This window comes from Acromyrmex echinatior, chromosome 6 (genome assembly GCF_024713525.1).
Source record: "Acromyrmex echinatior isolate Ae372 chromosome 6, ASM2471352v2, whole genome shotgun sequence".
Lineage (NCBI taxonomy): Eukaryota > Metazoa > Arthropoda > Insecta > Hymenoptera > Formicidae > Acromyrmex > Acromyrmex echinatior.
Genome location: NC_141857.1, coordinates 5,061,988 through 5,086,534, shown reverse-complemented (window position 1 = coordinate 5,086,534; position 24,547 = coordinate 5,061,988). Strand labels below are relative to the sequence as shown.

Below are 24,547 nucleotides of genomic sequence, written 5' to 3'. Positions count from 1 at the left end.
AAATTATAATTTTTTCAGAATTGGCAATTTTTAGAAGTTTTATTGCAAAATAAGTACCAAATAACTTTTTGAAAAGTTGGTAACATGGACATACTTTACACGCTTGTTACTTAGCTTTTTACTTAGCTTTTTACTTGTCAAGCAGTATAATGTTGTTGGAATATTTTGTGTAAGACACAGTGTTACACTGTGTCACCTGTATACGTTGTTGGAAAACACCCATATGCTTTTACAGTATAAGTTAATTAAATTAAATTAAAAAAACAAGTTTCTATATTAAATAAAATTATAAAAAACTTCCTCTTAATATAATATGTACATACATCAAGTTTGTGTGGAACAAAAAGCAATAAATACAAACATAAAATAAATGAGAAATTAAAAATAAAATTTTAGTAGTTGACACATTAAAGATATATTACAATCATAGGTCATAGATATAAGTATTATTAATAGATACTATAGATAATTAAGATAACTGATATGCGTTGATCCGTATTAACTGATAGTATCGCCATTGTCACCAATGTCACTATATATAAAGAAAATACGGTGGCCACGAGTTCTTTCCCTCAAAGCATGAGAAGAAATGTTTTTCGTTCCTGTTCTTTTTCGGGGTTTTTCCCTGGTTTTTCCCTGGTTCTTTTCCTCGCAATACTAAGACCGACCCAATCAATACCAAAAAAAAAACATGATCTCATCCTGCCGATAAAATTTTTTCCATCATTGGAAGAATATTACTTCGTGATGGAATATTATTAAGAAAAATCATTAGCGTTATAATGTAACTGACAGAAGCGATATATTAATTGGATAATTTTTGTTCTTTTTTTTCGGTACTATTATTATGTAAGTGAATTAATAAATTAATTTTTTTTGTATTTTTTTTTTGTTTGATAATCACCTAAAAATAAGAATGCACATCAAAATATAAAGCATTATTAGTACTAATTGTATTATTTTAGGGATCCAAAAGATCGAAAGCAGGTATTTTATTATCCAGACTATTAACGTAGGTATCTTCGAAATCTGATCTCTTAGGCAGGTAGTGCCGAAAGTGTTTTTGTATTAGGAAGGGTTTGACACGCAGAGAAGTGGCGAAAATCTCAAGCCTGGCGCCTAAAGATTTATCGGTCGGCTTCCCCATTTTGTCCTTATAAACGAGATTGTTGATTATACGAGATACTGTCAACAGTGTCAGTGATATAGAACTAGTTGTTAAAAAGAATAACAAAAAAATCCTTTAAACAGTATATTAAAAACATATTCTTTAAGCGCCCCCTAATCAAGTTTTTAAAATCAATTTCTCGCTTATCAAATTAAAAAAAAAATCTATTTCTTGTTTATCCTGTTGTGACTTTCAAAATTAATTAGATCGTAATGGCGCCGGCGCATTCAGCTTGTTGTAAAAGTTTACATTAATTTCATAAAAACATACGCAATACGTTCGGTCGAAGGTGTTATTACCGTAAGCGATCGGGCAAACAAACGAAAATGGCCGTAAAATGCGCCGTGCCGTTTCAAATCGGTAATGACCGGCTGTCAATGTAATTACGACGGATTAAAGTTAATTAGATTTGGTGCACTTAACGTGCCGAGCTAGGGATAGTTTGCTTCTCTCGATCGTCCATTCGCTCGATAGAGTATCTGTCGTAATAAACGGTGATAATTATAATGAAAGCGTGGATTATAGTGATTATCCGATGGCGCATTCTCTCTATCCGGCGCGCTCGGTTGTAATCGACCGAAACGTGTTGCGCTTTAAGTTTGAATACATTAAACTTTTGTCACTTCGAAAAGCCTGTGCGTGCCATCCACAGGCTTGATGAACGTACACACTCTTGCCCGCGTTTCCGCCTAATAGAATACGCGGTGAGAAAGTTGGTCGGTATAATCCTTTTGCCGAGGCTAACCGTTAGGAAAATCCTAGGATCGAAATTGCCGGTCCTCTAAGTGATTTCGCTCGATCACATCATTAGCATAATTTTCTATGAATTTGTAATCGAGGGCTGAGTGTCGATACTTTTCATGTTGCGAAAATAGATAGAATTTTCTGTCGCGCGCATATAATTTTCGCACTGTGTACCACTCTATAGACCCTAATCGAAATATCACGTAAATAATGACCTTTAAGCCGTTTTATCAGCTTATTGGCTCGCTGATACAGGTAGAGCATGTAATTATAACATCCTCCCGATTACCAGTCGCTTATTTTTGGTCGACTGTTACACGCTATGGTCCGCTAGGTATAGGATACTTAAACGTTCGCCAGTTTAAATGTAAATAGCCTCGTCTACTCTGGCAAATTGCTCGTGGTTGATCATATACCATCCGGAATGAAGAAACATTCCCTTCACGCCGCGCATGTTCCTCTTCTCGTCAAGATCGTCCCTATCGTGAGCGCGAATAAGAAACGTGATTCTTTTTTTCTTCTTTTCATTCCTCTATCATGAATTGTTTTTGTTAGTCTATGATGATTTAGTCTATGATGAAATTATCGTATTTCGAAATTATTCATGACAGAAACAACAGTTGTGTTAAAGTATCTAAAAATTTAGCCAGATACAAATCTGAAAACAATTTTGTTAGATTAATTAATTTTATTACCATCAAAATAATTATATAGGACGCCAAGCTAGTTGATAGAATGTCCAAATTTTTTGCAGTATTGCCCATTACGCTTCTACATAATAATTTAGACAATCCAACAAAATAATATTCAGATCTGCATTTAGCTAAATTTTCAAATATTTCACCGAAACGATTTCACTTATATATATCTGCCCGCGTGAGTTTTTTATATAAATTGCATGGATGTGGCGCTACTTTATGGAAAAAACTATCGCATTCAGTTTTCTATTGCATTAATATTTCTTAGGTTATTTTCTTTAGATCGCGTATGCTTCTTGATTATGATCGCATGATTATACGTGATCAATCGCGTAGCTCATAATCACTTTCGATTCCTTAGGCGATGTAATTGCCTTCAAATCGTCATGTCGACGAATCATTTTTATCTCGCTTCGATCAGTCGGCGGTCTTTTATGCAATGAAGATATATTTATCGCGGGCGTGCATGCGTGTTGTCATCTATTAATGTTCATGTAGAGAAATGGGGCTAATAAGGATCGTGATCGCACTTATAGCAGTGATGCCGTTACGTTTATCATAATGATAATTTCCAGGTAAAAAACCGCAAGTTTCTGCGGATAAATCTCTTGATACTTCATTTAATGGTCATCAAGACCAAATTAATATTTAATTTCTAAAAAATAAATCGATATATTAAATTTTATTTTATTTTAAAATTATATTTTATTTTTATAATTAAAAATTGAAAATTTCATCACAAATTAATTACAAAATTAAATTAATTATTTAATTATAAAATTTAATTGATAACTTATATAATTATAAAAAATAAAATTACATAATTTTTATCTCGTGTGATCGTTAAAAATATTTGTCTGATACCTTCGATGCTTTTCTATTTAGACAGAATTTATAGTGGATTCTTGATCGCGCTGCCACTCACGTGAATTTTCTTCTATACTGCGCGAAGACAAGCAGACAAGCAGATTTTATTTATTGAAGTTAATATAGGCAGCTACTACTCGCGTACTAAAGGCGACAATTTATTACAAAAGGCTTCAACCTTTCTACAGTCGAGTCGCGTACGTGATCGTGCGCGGCAAATACCGCGGCAGTTTGTCGACTATCGGCTCCTCGACCTTCTGTCACAGGCATTTAGAAATATTTTAATGCCGCTTTTGTATATCCTCGCCCACCTTTCTCCTCCCAGAAAACGAGCCCTTTATGTAACCGCAACTCCTCGTTTCACCCTTTGTCTTTCTTTTTTTCGCTCCTCTTGTTATACCTCTTTCGATCGACATCTCCTGACTACTGGTTATTTTAATTGGATCTTCGTCGAAACTTTTTCACCCCCGCTGGTACCAGCCTCTACCCTTTCCTGCTCTTTTCTCCTATTCTTTCACGATTCCTCGAACATGCTTCGCTTGATTTTTGTGCGTATCGTCCTAAAGAATTCTACAGAAGAATTGACTAGTACAATGTGCGTATTTTTATTTGTGTTTCTTTGTGTGTTTCATAATTTAATACATTTCATGAAATAATATGTATCTTAAAGAATAATCTTATTCGCGTTCTTGTGATTAGATAGATATTTAGACAGATATTGTTTACTTCTCTTTTCGGCATAGATTTGACATTTCGAGAGATTATTTGCTTAGTTTGAAACAACGCCTCTTATTTATCATAAATAAATAATAAAAAGAAAATATTCTTTCGCAAATTTTACGAGTATATTTGATTAATGAATGAAATATAAAGCAGAAATATCTTCTGAAGAGACAGAAACCCATGTCGCTCGTCTTCCTCAACAAATTTGTCATATCAGCATTGTGAAAGTACGTGATAAAGGTCCTACAATGATACTACTGCGAGAGTTTGTGGGCAGTTTTACGTCTCATGGAATGACTGCGATAAGTTTCCACTGTCACGGCGAGATAAGATACAAATAGATGCGAAAATCACAACGTCGTTATTTATATTCTCAATGGCGCTTTAATATAATCATAGTAATTCAAAAATTTGTTTCTCGATCCTAAAATCAAGAAATTAAAAATTGATAAAATTTATATTTAATAATTTATATTTATATTGAATAATATTTAATAATAGAAGTTTATTACATACATATATCGAATTATTTGAATCGTTGTAATTATTTGAAATTATTACGATTTAACTTAAATCATTCATATGTATGGGCGCATACACAAGCGAATTAATCATATCAAATTTGATTTAATTGATTTCAATTTAAGTTAATTTAATTCAACATTTTGAAGTAAAAGGTGAATTTTTTTCAATTATTTAACGCGGACTGTTTAGCAAACCTTAGCCGCTGGCGAGCTCTTTGTAGCGCCGTCGATGGTCATTGCTGAGTCAGCGCAAATATGTGTTGCATACTGCTTTTTTGTGACCATTATCCCCGGTCTCGGCTGCGCGGGTCTTTAGTCCGAGTCCGAGCTCAGAATAGCTCCAGGACGAGGGATATTTCTTCTTAAATTCTCTTCTTTTTTTTCACGCGCGAATTGGTACATCTGTATGCGCGAACCATAATAAGCGCCAGTGCATCTACCATCGGCACCGGATGAAGACAGAATTCCACTACTGAACCGAACTCACCGAATGGTATTATCACTATCCTCGCCACGGGAGGGCCTCAGCCCGGAGCCCGGGCTTACTTTAACACTGTCGGATCTTAATTTAATCCCTCTCTGTCTCTCCCCTCTCCCTCCCCCCTCACCACCCTTTCACTTGCTGCGAGAAGAACGATGCAAAGGACCGGCTGCAGCTCGATGTGCATCGACGCGCCACTAGAAGCGTGTAGTCGTCACGAAATATATTGTGTTAAACAGATACTAAATTGTTTTGTCTCGAGGGTTTCGTTGAAGACCATCGAGCGCGCTGCATGAGATGGATATTCATAATTGAATGAATCCGACGGGACAGAACTCTCGTCACACACACACACACACACACACACACACACACACACACACACACACATAATCACACGTCAATATCGCCATGGATTCATTATCGCTAAATCGTGCGCGCCGATTAATCGCGACATCGACCGATATATTAAACAAATAGCTGTAACGGAGAGCCGCGGAAGGGAAGAAAAAAAACGGGCGCACCGCGTTAAAGTATCCGGCGGACTGGAACGAAAAGATACACGTGAACGTCACGCATGGCGATCGCGAACGACGTGTAATCATTATCATAAATATATTAAATCCGATCTAACGTACGTTCTTTCGGTTCGGCCTGAGTCGCGACGTGATCGTTCAATTTCCACGCCATCGCGCTGGAAGACAAACGATCGGAGGTTCTCGTTACGCGTTCTGTGGATCGCTTGTTGCACCGATAGAATCCGACATGTGTCCCGGTCGCGAGAGATCCCGGAAAGTGACACGCACGCCTACTGGTGCTTAAAATGTACGAGCCCTTTCACAGCTATTTGTAAACGTCAACAGGTCTGTCGCGACGTGTGGAGGCGCTCCTTTCAAAACATAGCTATATTTCATACAGATATATATATATATATATATATATATATATATATACACATATAATATATTTTTTTGTATATAAATGTATTGTATATAAATGCATAATATTGTATATAAATGCGGATTGAACGTTGCAAGAAATTGTGCATAACTATGATAAAATAATATAAAAAGAAATGCAAGAATTATTAATATCAGGCTGTGAAGAAGATGATATAGAATAAGAAAAATAGAAAACTAAAATCAAAGAAAAGAAAAAGAACGATTAGGTAGATAGAAAGATAGGTGGTAGAAATGAAAAAAATTGTAAGTTTAAATAATGCACGCGTAATAGATATGGATAGATGAGGCAGTTAAGAATAGTTTTCTAAATTTAGTCCTCTTTTTGTATATGCTGAATTATTATTATTATGTTATTTTATTATATATATCTTTTTGTGTTTTCGTATTAGATAGCATATATTTTTATGAAAAATATCTCAAGTTTTATGAAAATTAGAGGATGGATCTTTTAGAGAGAAAATCACTTATCATCTTCGATCCCATGTAACTTGTTATTAGCTTCGATTCGAAATATGAATTGTTGAGATTCAAACATTTGTTACATCGGTATTGGGAAGTTCGTAAAAACTTGATTCCATTCCTATAATATCATGTGAACGCATCAGATTAATCGAGGGAATCCTGCTCAGGGCTATCTCTCTGTGATCGATGAGGACCCTTCTACACCTGCATATTATGCTTCTCGCGTACGATCACTTGGAAATTGTAATTTAGATTGATACCTGACGTTTCGTTAAGTATATCGCGCGTTTAAGTGCCGGGATCCACTTTTATCGATAGGATTTCGAGACGCGATAGATGATAATGGATGGCCGTCAGTTGCGATGAGAGAGATTACTGTCTTTATAGTCGCCTTATAGCAGCGATCTTATATCATATCTAATATACGAAGAGAGCATTACGATCAATTCAAGAATGCTGTATTGTAATCCAGTCGGAACGTTTTTTAATTATTTTTTTAAAGATTATAACTACAGACATAGAAACAAAAGTATTTGGTATTTATGGCTATAATTGCATGCTAAAATAATTATGGTTAGGAATTCCGTTTTTATAGTTATTACTGCTATGTAATGTTAGTACTAATTTATAGTTCTACCAAAAAGATAATAACTGTAAATTGTAGTTAAATTATGATAATTACAATCATTTTTTTCTCAGTGAAGGCAATTACATATTTAGGACAACAAAATTAAAATTTTAGTAATTTGTCGTACAATAATTTCTGTAACAAATATAAAAGAACAAGCTCGTTATTCGTAAACATGTCGTTCCCAGTTTAAGCACGAATAACTTTGAAAACGGTGATTACTTTTTTAATCAGCTAAAAAGCTGTCATGTTAGATTTCTGAAAATAAACGCGATATCTGTACGAGGACACGATGTGCAACGATGTCTGTATATCGTTCACCATTCTGTCTTGCATCATTAATTTCTGATAATCTGCAACGTGTTTAACAAGACGACAGATCCTGTCTCAGACAGAGCGTGTCAAAACATAGTATTTATTAAAAGTTTAATCGAACGATTCTTTTTTTATTTCTTCTTTTCCAGTAAGTATCACCGATTATTTCGTCAAAAAATGTTTAAAAGGCTATCGGGAAATTATGCAGCTGTATAGTCCACCGTTGTAATTATATTGAGCTTAATTCTGTCGTTCTTCTTCACTTTATCGATACGATTTTATTCCCACCGAATGTGTGAGATGGGCTTTAAGTCAGTCGCACCGACGAAATGATCTCGTTTCCGTCGTACGACGATGATAGTCCAATCGGCCTTAATCTCTGTCGCATCGTCGCTTCATTCATCCACTTAGCGTGCTCATTACGTGGCGCGACTGGTAGCCAAGCGGCTCGTAAAACACAACAAGCACTTTCCGTGGTCGTTTCGTACGGATATAACATTAAATTCGGTCAGTCCGCAATCACGCGTTACGCGCCGCATTACATAAACGTTTCATTTCGTTCGACGCCCGTAATTAGCTCTGAATGACGGCCGTTCTTGTGCATATTAAATCATTAGTGTGTTTATGTAACCGGGTATTAAGTGGCTGAGGAAATTCCTATCGACTCTGTTAATCGCCATCAATCTTGACCGATTGAACCGTATAGGGATTATTATTCGAATCTACAACGTGTATCCAATTTTCGAGGTCTTTTTGAAATACTTGGCTAATTACTAATATTTCATATCCATTTTTGAAGAAGTAATTTTTGAATAATTATATTTATTAAGAAAATTAATGTTTTTGAATTTTAGGAAGGAAGTAATATTCGATACTTTTTTTTTTATACATTTGACATATATAAGGTTTCTTTTTTTTGCAGGGGTTTTTTTTAAGACATTAATTAAATTTTAGTTAAATTTTGGGGGGGGGTTTTCTTTTTTTTTAAGACATTAATTAAATTTTTTTTCGTCCTTATCTTCCACAAAAGATACAACGTCATCGCATAGAACGATTATGGTCGTCGGACTTTATCGCGAAGTCGCGAAGTCGGCGCGAACGTTCGGTTTTGACGCGATATGACGGGCTTCCAGCACGTGTCCGAGTCACGCGTATTGCGATCTCGCGAGAATCTCCCTTCCGATCCCTTTGCTCGTTACTTCGGCGAATAGGCGATCGTAATCGACGCTGCAATTTGCGTATGCGCTGTAGCCTCGAGCGACTATCGATTAACATTTTCACTTGCCGCGCAGTATAATCGAGGAATGTTGACAGCTTTCTTACAAGTTGTCTCTTTGAGATTATCGGTAGATAAAATGGAAATGCATCGTTAGTAAATCGATTATTTGTTAAAGTTAAATTTTTCTTCGCGTCGTCGTGCGATTTCTGACTTCTATATCGATTCAACGCAAACCTGCGATTCTAATTTTTTAAGTGATTAACATAAAGGCTCTGAGAAATGATAAAACTGAGCAAGTATATAAATCTATTAGTGTCAACGCGAGTTATAAATATTGATTAATAATTTCTTGCCTAAGAAATCTTAGTAATCAATATTTTTTTACGCATCAGGAGCCCTATTATTCATGCGTAAGAAAATATATTGTTACAAAACCTTGAATTATAGTTATGAAAATTACACCTGATATAAATTCTAAATCGTCTTATTTGGAAATACAGAATGCAAGTAAACTTGAACGTTACGTAATTAATGCCCGTGTTCATAGTCAGGTTTTACATTTAAGACTTCCTTAAATTTATCTTCAGATGCTCTACGAATTATTTCATTCGCTGCTGAGTATTTAAAGATAAATTTAAGGAAGCCTTAAGTACAAGGTCTGACTATGAATATAGGCATATAAGTGCTTTAAAGGTTTTCTTTACTATAATTTAGAATCTCATCAAGCATGTAAAAATTGTACAATCATTAAAAAATTTGCTATAATCAAAGGTTATTATTGACGTAATTATTGTATTTATTATTGATTTTAATTCGATATTTACATGGAAAGAAGATTTTATTTAAGTATCTAAAAATTTAGCTAGATACGTAAAAATAATTTTATTGAATTATCAAAATAATCATGTAGGACGCTCAGGCTTGTTGTTAGAACATCAAAAGTTTTTGCAGTATGACTCATTATACTTGAATCTCTTACATAATTATTTTGATTTTGAAATTATTATATAATATAATTGATCTGAAATTATTTTCAGATTATTTTCTAATAATCTAAGCTAAATTTTTAGATGTTTCAGTAAAATCATTCTTTCCATGTAGTATCCTAAAGTATAACTGTTTCTCACCTCGATCGCCGTGGCTCCTGGATCTGCCCAAGAATGAGAAGGGCTATCGCGATTGTCGCGATATCACCGCGACGCATCTCTTACATCACAATCACCTTGTTGTTATTGAATGTAAAAAGCGGATGTGCACGCGACAAAGTTTTACGCTTCCGCGATCAGCGGATGAACGACGCTCACCGGAAGTTGATCGTTCGGAACTGGGATCGACCCTGTTCCGTTGTCGAGTCGAATCATGTGAGATGATCTCGTGGTGTGTGCAGTCTCCGTTACCGCTCGGCGAGCACGTCTCTCACACTCCAGGCTCGTTATCGGACGTATTTTACAACATGAAACTTTTGTCTAATGTCTCTGATGTTTATCCAACACCTGCTTCGAGCGACGTCGTGAGAAGTTTCTTGTCGCGATTTCAATCACTGTAATCACTCCGCGTTCTCGTTAGCACCTCATAGCGGACACAAAGCCCCGCGTGCACGTGCGCGCGCGCGCGCGTACCGGACAGGTGCGAAAGAGCCGAACTGCAGAGCCAACATTTGGATTTTCTTAAAGTGTTTGCGCGCGTTTTAAAACTTTACGGTCCCGTGCCGCACCGTGCGAATGTTTACAGTCTCCAAATATTCTTTTCCCGAAAGGCTTTCTCTCCTTCTCGTAGCGATGACTAAGCGGCTGAACGATTCGTCTCTCGCACATGTATCTTCGAATCGTGCACATCGATCGCGTATCGTGTGCCACGGGTGGTACTTCCATCGGTGATAATTGAGACCGGACCTCGCAGAGGACTCACGACCCGTAAATTCGATCAGCGGGTGGTCACAGTCCCACAGTGATCACGAAGGTAACGAAGTCGTCGTGCGAGTGTATTGCGTCCATTTTCGAAACGGTTTGCCGCGGTATCGGTGGAATGCAGCCTTAAGTAAGATTTACTCGATTCACTTTAATGAGAGGCGCGATCCAACCGACTCGATCTTAGAAAGTCGGCTATCCTGAGCCGGTAAACGCGTTTATCTAGAAGAAACGGTGGATCGGTTATCCTAACGAGCGAACGACGATCGCGCGCGCGAGGTCTCGTTAGCAAATAGATACCAATTAAAAAGATAACTAAGTACCGTCATTATCGGTGCGGCGTACTTTATATCCGAGCTCCCAAGATTGCAGATACGCAAACTCACGCGACGCGCTATGGTCGAGAAACGACGATCTTTTGCCGTCTCACGCGAGAATGTCGGCCGATTGTCATCGCCGCGAATATCCTTGTCGTCCTCGTGCTCGTCGTCGTTGTCGTCGTCGTCGTCGTTTCGTTAACGATTTCGATGCAGAGGGAACTTATCGCTTGGCTCATCATCATCACTCCCCCGCGCGCAAAACGCTTAACGATCCTCTCCTTCGCCGGCGGAGATCGCGCCAACGAGATCGCGTAAACTGCAAAAACCGGTGATCGATCGTCTGGCAGTCACGAGAGAGAGGAAGAGAGAGAGAGAGAGAGAGAGAGAGAGAGAGAGAGAGAGAGACGTGTTCGCGGTTACTTTTCTTCTTCCAATCGCCGAGCGCGCTACTCGTTCGCCTCTGGCTCGAACGAAGAATTCCAGTGCTCAAAGAGCACCCTCCCGACGAGAGGAGCTCTGGCTACCGGTTCTTATTGTCTCGTTGTCTTATTGTTCCGCCGTGTCAGTCCTTTTGAATCCGCGCTTCGTCGACTTGGAGCACCACGTCGCGAACAAAGCCGCGCGAAGAATATCCCTTGTGAAGCTCCTCTGCGCCACTTCCTGTCCGGTATTCCCTTTTTATACGATCGGCAACCCTCGGTTTTGATATCCGAGAGCGCAATCGGCATCGGCGATCGCTGGTCAATGTTCGTTTCATTAGCGTTCAAATCGAGGCAGTGTCCTCGATCGCCTCGCGGCCAACATTATGATCCAGATTCCAGCAATTGAGATCGTCTCCTGCGCTTCACATACGCGAGTACAGCTCGACATTCGCGAGAACCGTCATCTTTCTTCACGCGTCACCGCCTCAAGATTGTATCGTTCATTGCGCGTCGTTATTCATCATCCATCCACACGAAAGAAATGTCATCGTCTCCGAAAGATCGATAAGCCTTTTTTTTCAGACGACAAAAATTCTCTCGACGAGCAGAGAGAGAATATTCAGATGAAACAAAAAAAGAACGTGCCTATCGAACGATTTTTAATGTACGAACGTGATTACAGACTGATCATTAGACGTGGGATATAATCGTCGATCCGTTTGTGTCGTGTCGCGTGCACAATACCGGCACGCGTGCGAGAACTGGAACAGAGGGTAACTGTGCAAGGTGTGTGATACAACCTGGTGCTCAAGGTAACCGCCGCCACCACCACTACTGGCACCACTACCATCGCCACCACTACTGGCACCACCACCACCACCACCGCCACCACCATCACCACCACCACCACCACCACCACCACTACCACCACCACCACCACCACCACCATCTGCACTATAACCAACGGCACTGCGATCGCTGGCTACGAGTTCCTGCCATGGGGAGCCAGCCACCGGAGACCGGAGGGTTACTCAACGAGTTGCTCGCGGAGAGTTCGATGAGCAGCGCGTCGCACGTGCATGGGAATTTGAACGAGCGGGCAGAAAGTAAAGCGCGTGTTCGGTCGAGAGGAGGGCCCGCGATGGACTGGCCTCGGCCACAACCCGCGTCCTCCTACCTTTGGGATCAGGTCTCGCAGCTACGATGTTACCTCTACGATCCTACCTCCTCGCATATCTCAATTTCTCTTTCTCACTCTCTTGTTTCCCGCTCGCTCTCTTCTCATTTCTCGTTCTCCTCATCTCTCTCTCTTTCTCGTTCTCCCCTTTCCTCCTGCTGTCACTCTCTTGCTCTTTTCCTTCGTTCTTATTCTCTTCCTGCTCTCTACTTTGCTTCTCCGTCATTTCCACCCGTTTCCCCGTTACCTTTCCTCTGCATTGCTGCCGCGCGCGTTACATCTTCCCGGTCGTTCTTCTCGCTACTTGCCAATCGCTCGTTTTGCTTTAGTTTGAAAGTTACTTGTCCACCCGCCGCCCGTCAATGCTCTCTCGAATACCAGATCGTCGTACATCTATATCCGCGAAACCACCATCGCGGATTTGTGCTCATTGCGTGTTTTCGATCGCACGTCAGATAGCACGGCGATGATACGCGAGAATCACAAATGCTTGTTACTGTTTCGATGTCTATGTTAATGGACACCAAGCCTTTCAGCTTCGCACGATGAAAAGATATTGATTTTAATATGCAATCGAATATTATATTACATTATGATGATTTTTCTTATCAGCCATCGCAATGGCTACAAGCATAGTAATACACATAAAGTATAGAATAGACCAATGAAAAGAAACAATAACAATAATTTCTTATATAATATTTCTCATAAAATTACAGATTTTATGCCGTTTGTAAAAGTATAAAAAGGTAAATGAATCGTATTTCCAGAGGTGTAAATTCGAATTGTTTAATGTTAAAGATTGGCTTGAGAGTTCGATTAAGTTGTTCGATAAATTGAATCCGTTCAGCACGAACAGGATAATTGACTATTCCTACACCTACGTCGAGCAGAAGATCAGATCGTGTTGCGTTGTAAACTTTTTTTTAAGGCACTATGCATTTTAAGGTGCTTAAATTTATTAACTTTACAACGTGGGTTCAGCTTCGCAAATTATAGCTCGAAAGCTTTACGAACTGCATACTCGAGACTTCAGACTGATGGAACGAATCGACTACTTTAATTTGAGATAAAATCATATGTAACTCTTGAAGATATAATAGTTATAACAGGATTTTTTTATCATTCACACAAATAGGAAAAATTGCGCTAAGTTGCACATAATTACATCGATAATTATCTTTTACATCGATAATTATTTTTTTTTAATTATAAAAAATTGTTACTTAAAGAAACATAAAACGCTGTACAAAATATTATCTCGTTACATAACGTTATATAACTGAGAAACCGAGAATGACGAGAGTGATACACATCTGCGTGCAAAACTTTGATCCTATCGTATATCTTGTTTCGGGAGTGGATCGGTCGAGATCCAATCGGGTCCAATCAATTTGAAGTAGATGTGAGAGGTGTGCCTCATCCGGTTGACTAGTACACATCGACACACTTAAGAAAACGCTCGAGATACTGATCGTTAGGTATACCTAAAACGATCTTCGCGATGAGAGCTCATTGCTCATAAGAAGAAATTTTAAGGATGTCACTCTCTCGAGCTACCTCATTGCGTTGCATGGAACGAATCGATCAATAAACGTCGCATTCGAGAATCCGCGTTGAACATGTGACTGGTACACTTGGCGGAGAAAGAGCGCCAAAAATAAAATAATCATGTAATAAACAAGTTGAGACGTACACGGTTCATTCGGCCAAATTTTCCAGTCCTCTCTTTTCTTTATTCTTTTACGTTCGACAATCAGGGAAGTTATTGGTGCCGTCGGGGTACTGTTCGTGACATCGGAAATTAGTATGTTGAACTCTTGGCAATTTTCTGCCCTCTTATAGTCCCGTGGCATGCAAAATGCGAACGCGGCCGATATACATGCACGGTGAGTAAAGTATATGTACGCGGGCGATGAAAATTTTATTCAGAGGACGGATCTCGTTGAGCTCCGCTTACGTGGACTCGCAGTTCCCTTTGCTGTTCGAGGAAACAAGCGTGCCGTATAACAACCAAGGGAGCCCCCTGAGCGAATTCCATTAATTATATACCATTACGTCGTAATTGTACGCCATATGTTTTCGGTTTTAAGGGGGTCTCGTCGAGTCGGGTCGCCGTCTCTCACGTACATGCCTCGCACGATCCGATACTGTCAAGAATCGGGGGAAAAAAAGGAATAAAGTGATCCACCACGACCCCCGGCAACGCTACAAAATATGCCTCCATTTTCGAAAAGAAGGACGCGAGCCTGACGAGGATCCGACGCGAAACGTCAGATCTTCTTCTTTGACTAGAACACGTTTAATTTAAGTATATATGTTCCTCTCCTTATTACTAATTGTGTATAGATCTCGACTTCTTTTCTCTTTTCCGTTTCTAGGAGCTTAAAATTATATGTTATCATCTTGTAAAAATCGAAACGTAATATATAAATGCGAGGTTAAGCGGATGATGCTATTCGTGACAATAATACTGTACCACTTTATTTGTGAGCTGGACAAATGACAGGAAACATGTCTGGCTGAGCAGAGTGATGCATTCGGTAGACAATCTACAAAAACGATTCGTTCATGTAGAATAGAATTTTTTTCACGAATACGTATAAATCGTTTTATAGAATCATGTACCAATAATAATTATAATTTCATATATAATTTTATAATCAAGGAGCGACAATATAATGGATGTTGACCGGAAGCTACGTTGAATCATTGCGCACAGGATATACGTACATATAAAACACGAGCAAGAGACAAAGCCAGGCATTATGCATTCATTGTCAATCCCCATTTTATATTCATCTTGTCCACTACCGTCGGTTCTCGTGATTTCTTGCGTTTCCCTCGCAGAGGCGATTGAGTATTCTCTTGCGCAGGTAACGGATGGGCACCGTAAAAATGTTTACAGCCCACTGTGAATTTCGAGCGCGCAGTTTTCACGCTGTAGCACTTTAACGGAACATCATTAGCTTTACGATATAGCCGGTAATTTATGACACCGTTTAATTAACGAAGCTTTACGGACAATGCGACGTAATAACCCTGTCACCGCACGTCACGACGTTGCCATGAACCTTACGATTTCCAGATTACACGCGAACGCGTGAAATATTGCTAACTTAAAACAATTCTCGTAGTAAATCGACAAGTGTATAAAAAAAGTATAAAAGATATATAAAAGTGTGTAAAAAATTATTTTAATCATTCTAGAGATTACATTCAGTCGTTTTTATACATGCACATCTATCATATTTTCTATCTCGAGGCATTCAATACACAGTTTGTAAAACGACAACCTGTTTTCATTATCACGATAAAGTTTAAGCTCCATTACACCTGCGGCGAAGTTCAAGGATTTTCTCGACCCCGCCTTTAGATAAATTATCTGGAAGCCTCTTATTCGTGCCACATAATGCTAGGAACCCTACGAACGTGTTAGGTCATTTATGACTCCATTCTTAGATGGAAGATTGGTGGTCGAAAGATAGAGGTACAAATACTGAAAGTTATTAAAGTGGATAGCTCACAGTTTCCTTTAAGCCATTATAGGTTTTTTCGAAAATTTACAGTCCTAAATCTAGATGAAGTCAGCTATGAGATAATAAGATATCTTAAATATTTTCGTAATTTGTGCAAATTAATGAAGAACGTAGCGTCATTAACGCTTTCGTTCGAGAATCTTCTAGAAAGTTTCGACTCGCTTATATCTTCTTAAGATAGCGGGCCCGTCCCGAATAGAGTAAACACGTTTTCTTCGCGGTGTCGTTGTTAAGGCTCCGAAAGGCCTACCCCAATCTTTTATATCTCGGCGGATACAATGCCGCCGGGAGACCGAAACTGGCTAGTATGTAGAAGACATTGTACCCGACAAACATCTGCTCGAAATACAAACTGCTAATAGAAGTGCACAAAGAGATATTACTAAAGAAAAATAGGGCGACAAAAAGCCTAGGGGAAGCAAACGAAATCCGAAGGAAAATGGGGCGAACAGCTAGGATGTAACGAAAAAAAAAGTCGAATAAAAGAGCTGATTGAGAAGTTTACTCTAAAAGGGGTTTACGGCTAATAGCGACGTTCAACGACAAAAGATTCAATTTTTAAAGACGACGTTAAGAATTGTATTTCGAAATTCAATCTCGGAAGCGTTACCGTGAGAGTTTCATGATTAGAAATCTACCTCCTACCGCGCTCTCGTAAATCAACCGCTGGCGGAATCTGCGAGAAAGCGTGGATTTTTAAGTTTCTCATACGGAAAGGCGCGCAATCGTCGCGATTACGTGCGCACGTGCGTATATGCGTATATGCGTCCGGTTCTGAGCGTCCCTTTTGGAAGAGACGACTCGGGCGATTCCGAAGAAGGAACCGAGCGAGTAAGAGAAAGAATCGTGTGTGGAAAGGGTGGAAAAAAAAAACTATTCCTCGCTCTTAGTCATTGGTTACTAACGCAGACGTGAGCGACTCCTTTCTAGTGTGGGTCGGCTGAGAGTATTTAATAGGAAGCAACGAGCAACAGGTACGAACGAGCTCGCCTTGGGTTACGCCCATTCCGACTCACGCTTCTCGTCGTACTGCCGCTATTTTCTCTTTATTGGCGTGGCTTTTCTCCCTTCTACGATCTTTCTCGGCCGACCGGAAAGCGCCGTCATGATCTCGCACTTGGCCGACTGACGCACTCGAGAACGTCTTTTACGTGGCGAGACTGATAGCTTGACTAGAAAGCTCGAGTAATATGTATATCTACACATCTATGAATTATAAACACACGTCTTGGGTGATCAGGAAGTTGCGTTTTATAATAATGAGCAATCGTCGCGTATGTATCCTTAATAATGTTAATAAATGTTATATTATAACAGAAATTATTAGTCTAACGAACTGACTATTTGTGATAAACAATAAAAAAATAGAGGAAGACGAGTCTTAAATTAATTACCCGCTAAATACAAAGTAACAGTTATATCAACGTTATAACTTCCTACTTAACCCAAGAAACACCGTTCCGTAACATTTACGTAGTCATTACGGAACGATGTTCCACTGTTCTGTAATAGTTATATCATTTTCAAATTAAAATGTCAGCATATTTTAATTATATTTCGCGTAACAAAGTCGGAAAAGGAAAGGAATATATACATAACATGTACATATAAATAACGTAACATTATCACAGTTACGTAATATTTACAAAATATTTTCAGCGAATGAAAATTTATGTTATTCAAATTACATAAATGTTATATTAACTATGCATCGAAATAGTGACAGTACGGTTATACGTAACAGTTATAGCCACTTTACGTCAATGATACACCTGTTACGTTTTTAGTTTGTTGTGCTGTTCTGTAACATTTACATACTCTATGCTATGTAAATGTTCCGAAATTGCGCACAGCCTGTTTACTGCGCAACAATACTCATATAAATGCAATACAACACGTTTTACGTAACAGTTACATTGAGTGGAAAATTATAACATTGATGTACTGTTACTTTACGTTTAGCGGTACTTTGGGACGTCAACCTTTTGATTATTTTCATCATTTCTCACACTCTTTAAAGCGCACATCCAAATGTCCGTCGAAGGACCAACGGCTGTTGTGAATTCGCGGTAGGTGCTCTCGCGAGACGAAACTAATTTTCCACGAGTAACGATCGTTACGTTGATTGTTTTTGTTACCGTCTCGGACGCCTTGGAGAGAAAGAAGGAGACGAGAGAGAGAGTGGGGGAGAGCGGGAGAGAAATTTTAAGGAGCGAACGAAACGGAATCCCGTGATGGGCTCTCGGGGATCTTTTTAAAGTGCCGCGGTCTTCCGATAATTAGAGGGCAGCCATTGTTACACCGGGGCTCTCGAGTGGAGGGAGAAGAACGGGATGAGAGTGTGGAGCGAGAACCGAGAGAGGAAAGAGAACCGGCGGAGAGACGGCGGCAGACGGCGAAACGAGACTCTCGGAGAGAATGGAGAAAAAAGGTCCAGCCTACCCCGCCACGGAAATACATGATTTTAAGAGCCGCCACACGATGGAGACGGTAAACGACGTGAGTGAAATCGAAAGAGGAATAATACGAGCGCGAAGACGCGAAAAGATCGTGAGAACGGGAGAAAATGATGGTGTCGAAAGCCAAGCGCGCCGCTCGGCTTGGCGCGAAGAAACGCCGGGCGAACATTCAAGATAACTGATTTAACACTTTTTAGACAACTTCGAGCACTCGCATGCGATAACGCATTTTAATTTGTTTACCTTTGCGAATTTAGCGAGCGGCTCTGTGAGGTTGTTTAATAAATATATGTACTTAACACAGTGGGGTTATGTTATTTTTAAATATAGTTATTTCTATAAATTCAATAAATATAATTAATAAAATTAATTATAAATATAAATATGATAAATACAATACGTTTATAAAAGTAAATATACAGAATGTAATATACCGATGTGCAAATGAATAAATGAAATCTGAAATTGCGTTTCAGAAATATTAATTTAACGTTAATCTTACCTCAGGAATAAGCATCGGATCTCTTTCATTATGCCGTATCGTAATTAAGCGTCTGCCTCATACTCTTGTAATCGACGAGATTATTTCAATCCGCTTCCTCACAAAGCGACCGACATGATCGGATACGTAACGACACACCACTCGATGAATCACATCGGCAGGCAATTAGCGCATCTACCGTTTTCATAAATCATATCCGTCGATCCTTAACGGCGTGGTCAACAAATTGGGCCACTTGGTCTCGTCTGATAATAACGGCGGCGCTTTCTCCTCGAAGAGTATCACCTGTATGCATCGCGTCTTCCACAGTCATACGTCACACAAATATCGTACGACTCGAAAGTTTTCCGTAGATGGAGAATGTATCGTGTACCACTCGATCGACATGTAATACCTTCGGCACGTCACGCTATAATTTCCATCCGTATCGTTACCAAGAAATAAAGGCGAGACGCATTTTCTCGAAGTCATTCTCGGATGACTTGCGTTCGCGTTTAATTTCGCGTCGGGTCGCTCGCTGTCTTCAACATATCCTGACACTTTTACGCTTAGTAGACGGCGAAAACACTACAAAACGCGTCGTCACGGTAGCTATTTCTGTCTATACGCCGTGTAACGTAGATGGAGAACGTAGAGGGAGACCACGACATGATTAGAATCGACCACATGAACGATCGTAATTTACAGTTGATTTTCTAAAGTCTATCTAATGAAAAGAAGAAAACAAAGTGGGCAAATCCTCTTGAAATCCGGAACGGCGTGGCCGCGGAGAGTCATGAATTCAGCATGGTGAACGCCACGCGCGAACAAGGTTCTCCAGCGAGTCGGAATTAAGAGCGGCGAGGACGACGCGTCTCGCGGACGAGACCTCGGTGTCTCGCCTGCGTGATAATTGGACCAAGTCCCAGACCACTGTTTCTCTGATAACAGGTTCTCTGGTTTCGGTGCACCGTTTCCAGCGGCTGCGGTCGTATCGCGCGCATGCGTCCCCTATTCTCTTGCGCCTCGCCGCCCCCCGACGTCTCATCTCCTCTTTGAAGAGGTCGTAAAGATAATACCCACATGTTAGCTCGGCAGCACATCAGCATGGAAAATTTATCCAGATTCCATTTCAATGGAGATCGTTCGGTACGATTAATTAACTCGACGAATCAGGATTGCAGGCGGCCATCATGAGGGCCGCTGGCATCAGCAGCATCCGCTCGCGGACGGCAGGCCCTATTGTCATTGTTTACGAGTAACATATCGTACCCGGCTCTCGAGAAATGGACGCGCGGCTCCGTTTACACGTGGTAATTAGAGCAGACTTTTCATCGTTCGGACAATGCGCGCGCGTATCCGGAACGGGATTAATTTACCTGGGTAAACCGAAACGCGATTGAAAGCGAATCGCGCAATTAGCTGGGTAACATTGTTATAAATATGTTACAAATGTTTCATACATTCTTTAGCTATCTTTCAGATATCCTTTTAAATTATATTCGTACGTTGATTTATATAAATTTATATTATTTGATCCAATGGTTCCATGGTTGGTAGTTAATTATTATTATAAATTATTTATATATCTCCTCTATAATAATATGTTCTGCGTCATATGATTATGAGGGATTTAAGATTTCATTTGCTAAAAGGAAATCATTGTGCTGACAATGGTCTCTTCAGGGATCATTTCGGTGTATCTAAGACCCGGTCATACCTCACGCTCTTTTAGTTAACTGCGAGTCGGGTCACTTTAAGCCGTGGTTTCCCCCATTCCAAATATCCCTGTCTTTACGATCCATAAAGGGACGAAACTCGCTTTTAGTGGCTATTACACGAATCTCTGGCTCGGCGTAACATTTACGGCTTACGCACTGCGTGTGCGGCAGTCGTTAAAACATATCGCATGGTCTGCGTGCTCTCGGTACGTGAGTCCTCCTTTACGCTTATAATTAACGCGTTGTCATTTTACTTCGCGATCCTTCTTCAGTTCTTTCAAACGTCTAATATCTATATTCAGCATTATCGCCGTTAGAATAAAATTTTTAACTGTCTTGACCTAAAAATACTTTCAACGGAGGAATCGATCAAAAGGGACGTCTTTCAAAAACTCATGGCAACTTGGATTAGTCTCATTTTACGACATTTCTTAGAGTTCTAAAAAAGATTTCGACCCGACCCTCGGTCGCGCGTTGTGCATGATCCTTTACGTTGATTCGATTCTTTCGTACAAACGCAGCGGATACGATGTATGTAAAGTATACGAGGGCATAGGAAATATATCGTCGTGTCGGGGTTCTTTGAGAGAAATCACGCGTAGGCGCACGCGAGGCCCCGTTCAAGCCCCGTATCGCAGAGAGAATCCGCGACTTATTAGGCGCCGACGCCGGCTCAATTTGCGGCCTCTATTAGAGAGAATCTAGTTCGTTTGCTAGACCGATTATCTAGCCCGTACCTACCATCGATCTATCCATCACGCCCTGATGTAGTAGATGTCTTTGTCTTTATATAAGACTACATGAGAGAAGGGTGAATGTAAAGAATCGATATCTTACATACTCTCTAAATCTCGTGGAGTGAAATCTCACTCGAAGAGAAAATTGAGCCAATCTTGAAAAAAGAGTGAAAATACTCTAAGTGAATATGCGCTCTAGTATTTTCACTTTTTTTTGAAGACTGGCTCAATTTTCAGTCTCTTCAAGTGAGATTTTCTTATTCAAGAGTGGCGTATTTTCACTCTTATTTTCAAAACTAACTAACAATTTTTAGTGTATTTTTAATTTCAGTCTGTTATTCGATGTGAAGAACATCGAGCATTTTTTTCAAATTTTTCCTCTCATTGTCGAACTCCATTTTTATTTTACTAGTGTACATTCACTAGCGTTAAATTAAAAGGAGAATCTTAAAAATACAAATTTCATTTAAACATAAACTAATCGAAATTAATACAAATTAACAGGAGATTTTAAATGAAATCTTAATATCACGACATCGAAGAGCAATATGAACGATCCGTTCTGTAATATACAACGTACAATATTTGCACATGTTTATGCATACAATAATTTAAAAGATTATGTAAATCGTCTTCCAAATGTCGACTAAAAATTTCTTAGCATTTTTGAGACTTTAACAAAGAAACGGAAGAAAGGAGAGAATTTCTCCATGGTTGTATGCATATATAATATATTTCTTAATCGATAAACGATTCAGATAACTCGCGATACAAGTATAATTGTAAACAGAAAATATTATCCAGAGTTGAGTCATATTTCGTTCTTAGTTTCTCCCTCTCTTTCCATTTGACTGAAATGATCTTTGTTAGAATTTATTGCGTCAACGAGTTGATTATCAAGGAGTCGATCAGAATTTACGCACCTGAGCGATTTCATGCACGACCAAACACTTTTTACGCTTCCCTCGTCAGTGTCTATGAATATTAATAAAGTTAGCGGATCGACGAAATCCTCAGCGCGCTGGAAGATATTTCTTCTACGGAACGCAGTATTGCATCGAATTCAATTAATTACTCCGATCGATTCTTACAAGTAGGCGGTTCGTGCATAACCGTTTTGGCCTTGTTGCAAAATTTATAATCACAAAAAAGTGAAATAATGAAATTTTCTCACGTACGATTAATCTTTCTATTTTTAACATAAATCAATCACTTTATTTTTAATTTCTTCAGTCTCCATATTTAAGAAGAAAAATATTGCTGACATAATTAAAATCATATTTTATTCAGAATGTTAAAGTAGAGACGGGATTGAGAAGAGATTGTTTCTAAAAATTTTATTTCAAAGAAACAAAATTGTAAATGAATCAATAGAATTTGCAAAGTTAACGATAATTCTCTTCGCTATAATCGAAGTATTCTTACCGTCTTTTTCTAATTGCTGGATTTTGCTTTTGGGATGTCTGTATTTTTCTCAAAAAAATCACGAGTCACTTCTATCGACCGCATTGACCGCACAATTAAAGTGGTTCACGTGGCGTGAATCTCATCTCGCTTCTTCGAACACCATCTCTCCTATATGCGAGCGACCGAGGAGAACTCTTCTCTTGCGCGGAAATAATTACTCGTGGCAATTAACCGCGTATGTAATTAACTGATAAATTGATGCGTTAACTGCTCGCCATTACGCACATTCAAGATTGATCTCGTGATGCGAGATCGGCCGATATTTAAATCAAAAGCAATTTACGGAACGTTCGTACGCGGGACGCGTACGGTATAATCCGTCTACTTTCATACGCGAACCGTACAAACTTGAGATCTTTTACCGAGGAGTCGGCTCGCTTACAGAAACTATATAACTCGCGCGATATAAATCTATCGTTCTTTGTTGCGACGGGAACTAATAAAGTAAAGGAACGATTATTACAATGTACATATTTGCGTGGCGAGTGTCATTTGATCATATATTTACGAGTTAAAAGTAGACTCTCATTTATACGCCACGACTATCCGTAATCTTATTCTTAATCGAAATCACGCTATAAATCAGCGATTGGTCATGCTCGATTAGATCGCATATTACGTCCGGAAACCTATTATTACATTTCGTAAATCCTTCCAGACGCGCATGCCATCGCGTATCACGGCTAAGTAGAACGCACACAGCCCCGTACGTGCCCTTCGAGAGATAATTATCTACTATTATTTATTTACCGATATTATACAAGTACTAGTCGATCCCGTTGAGCCGCGACGCTGGAAATACGCGCGGTTACTGTCCAGTGAATTCCATTAGAAAGGAAAACGTAACTGTCTCTCGTGTATTTTGAAACTTCCGGTATAATTAACGCACAAGTTGGTACGCGCAGGCGGATTTCTTACCCACCACGCGATTCCTCTTGCTCGCCCGCTTACCCGCGCCTCGTGGATGACATTAATAAACACCTATTACGCGCAGAACGACGTCGTCGTTCCTCATCGTAAAACTGTTCGCGATGAGAAATGGCCGTGGACGTGAGAAATTATCGTCTTAAAACGGGAATCGCGGGGGCAAGGGAGAATTGAGATGCGTGCAATTAATTAATAGAGAAATTATTTATTAAAATACTCTGCGTCCCTGACAGCATAATTGGAGGTTCTATAAATTCTTAAACATGAATCCGGCTTGGGCAATTTTATGAGAAGGCAAGAAAAATGGGTGGGTGCGGATCATTATTTATTGCGAATTTATTTATTGCAGAATGCCGCTTAAAAATATTATTATTCTCATGCTCATTAATGAAATCTTAATGAGAACTCATTATTAAAAGAAAATAAATTCTATTTCGCATTACAATTAAATGATCAGCAAACAGTTGTATACTTACATTAGCAATTACTAATAGACCGTGAACTCTCGAAGCAGCTTTTATTGTATCGTAAATCACTTGGTCAAGAATGTAGATAAAATATTTCTCTCTATACTACATCGTATTTCGTTTAATGACACA

The 24,547-nt window shown here is 39.3% G+C and overlaps 2 protein-coding genes across 4 annotated transcripts in view; one reads left to right on the top strand and one right to left on the bottom strand.

The window, feature by feature from the left end:
* LOC105153991 (Wnt oncogene analog 2) overlaps window positions 1-24,502 on the bottom strand; it is a 61,261-nt gene extending 36,759 nt beyond the window's left edge. Inside the window, exon 1 of one of the 3 annotated variants that reach the window (XM_087406911.1) lies at window positions 19,118-24,502. In XM_087406911.1, the coding sequence (XP_087263037.1) occupies window positions 19,118-19,146 (29 nt within the window). In that variant the 5' untranslated portion in view covers window positions 19,147-24,502. Of the gene's footprint in view, window positions 1-9,918; window positions 13,179-19,117 lie in introns of those variants that run through there. The other 2 variants (XM_087406910.1, XM_087406909.1) reach the window with 2 other exon arrangements.
* The window catches only part of Poxn (paired box pox-neuro), a 118,081-nt gene that overhangs the window by 9,921 nt on the left and 83,613 nt on the right, over window positions 1-24,547 (top strand). The window lies entirely within an intron of this gene.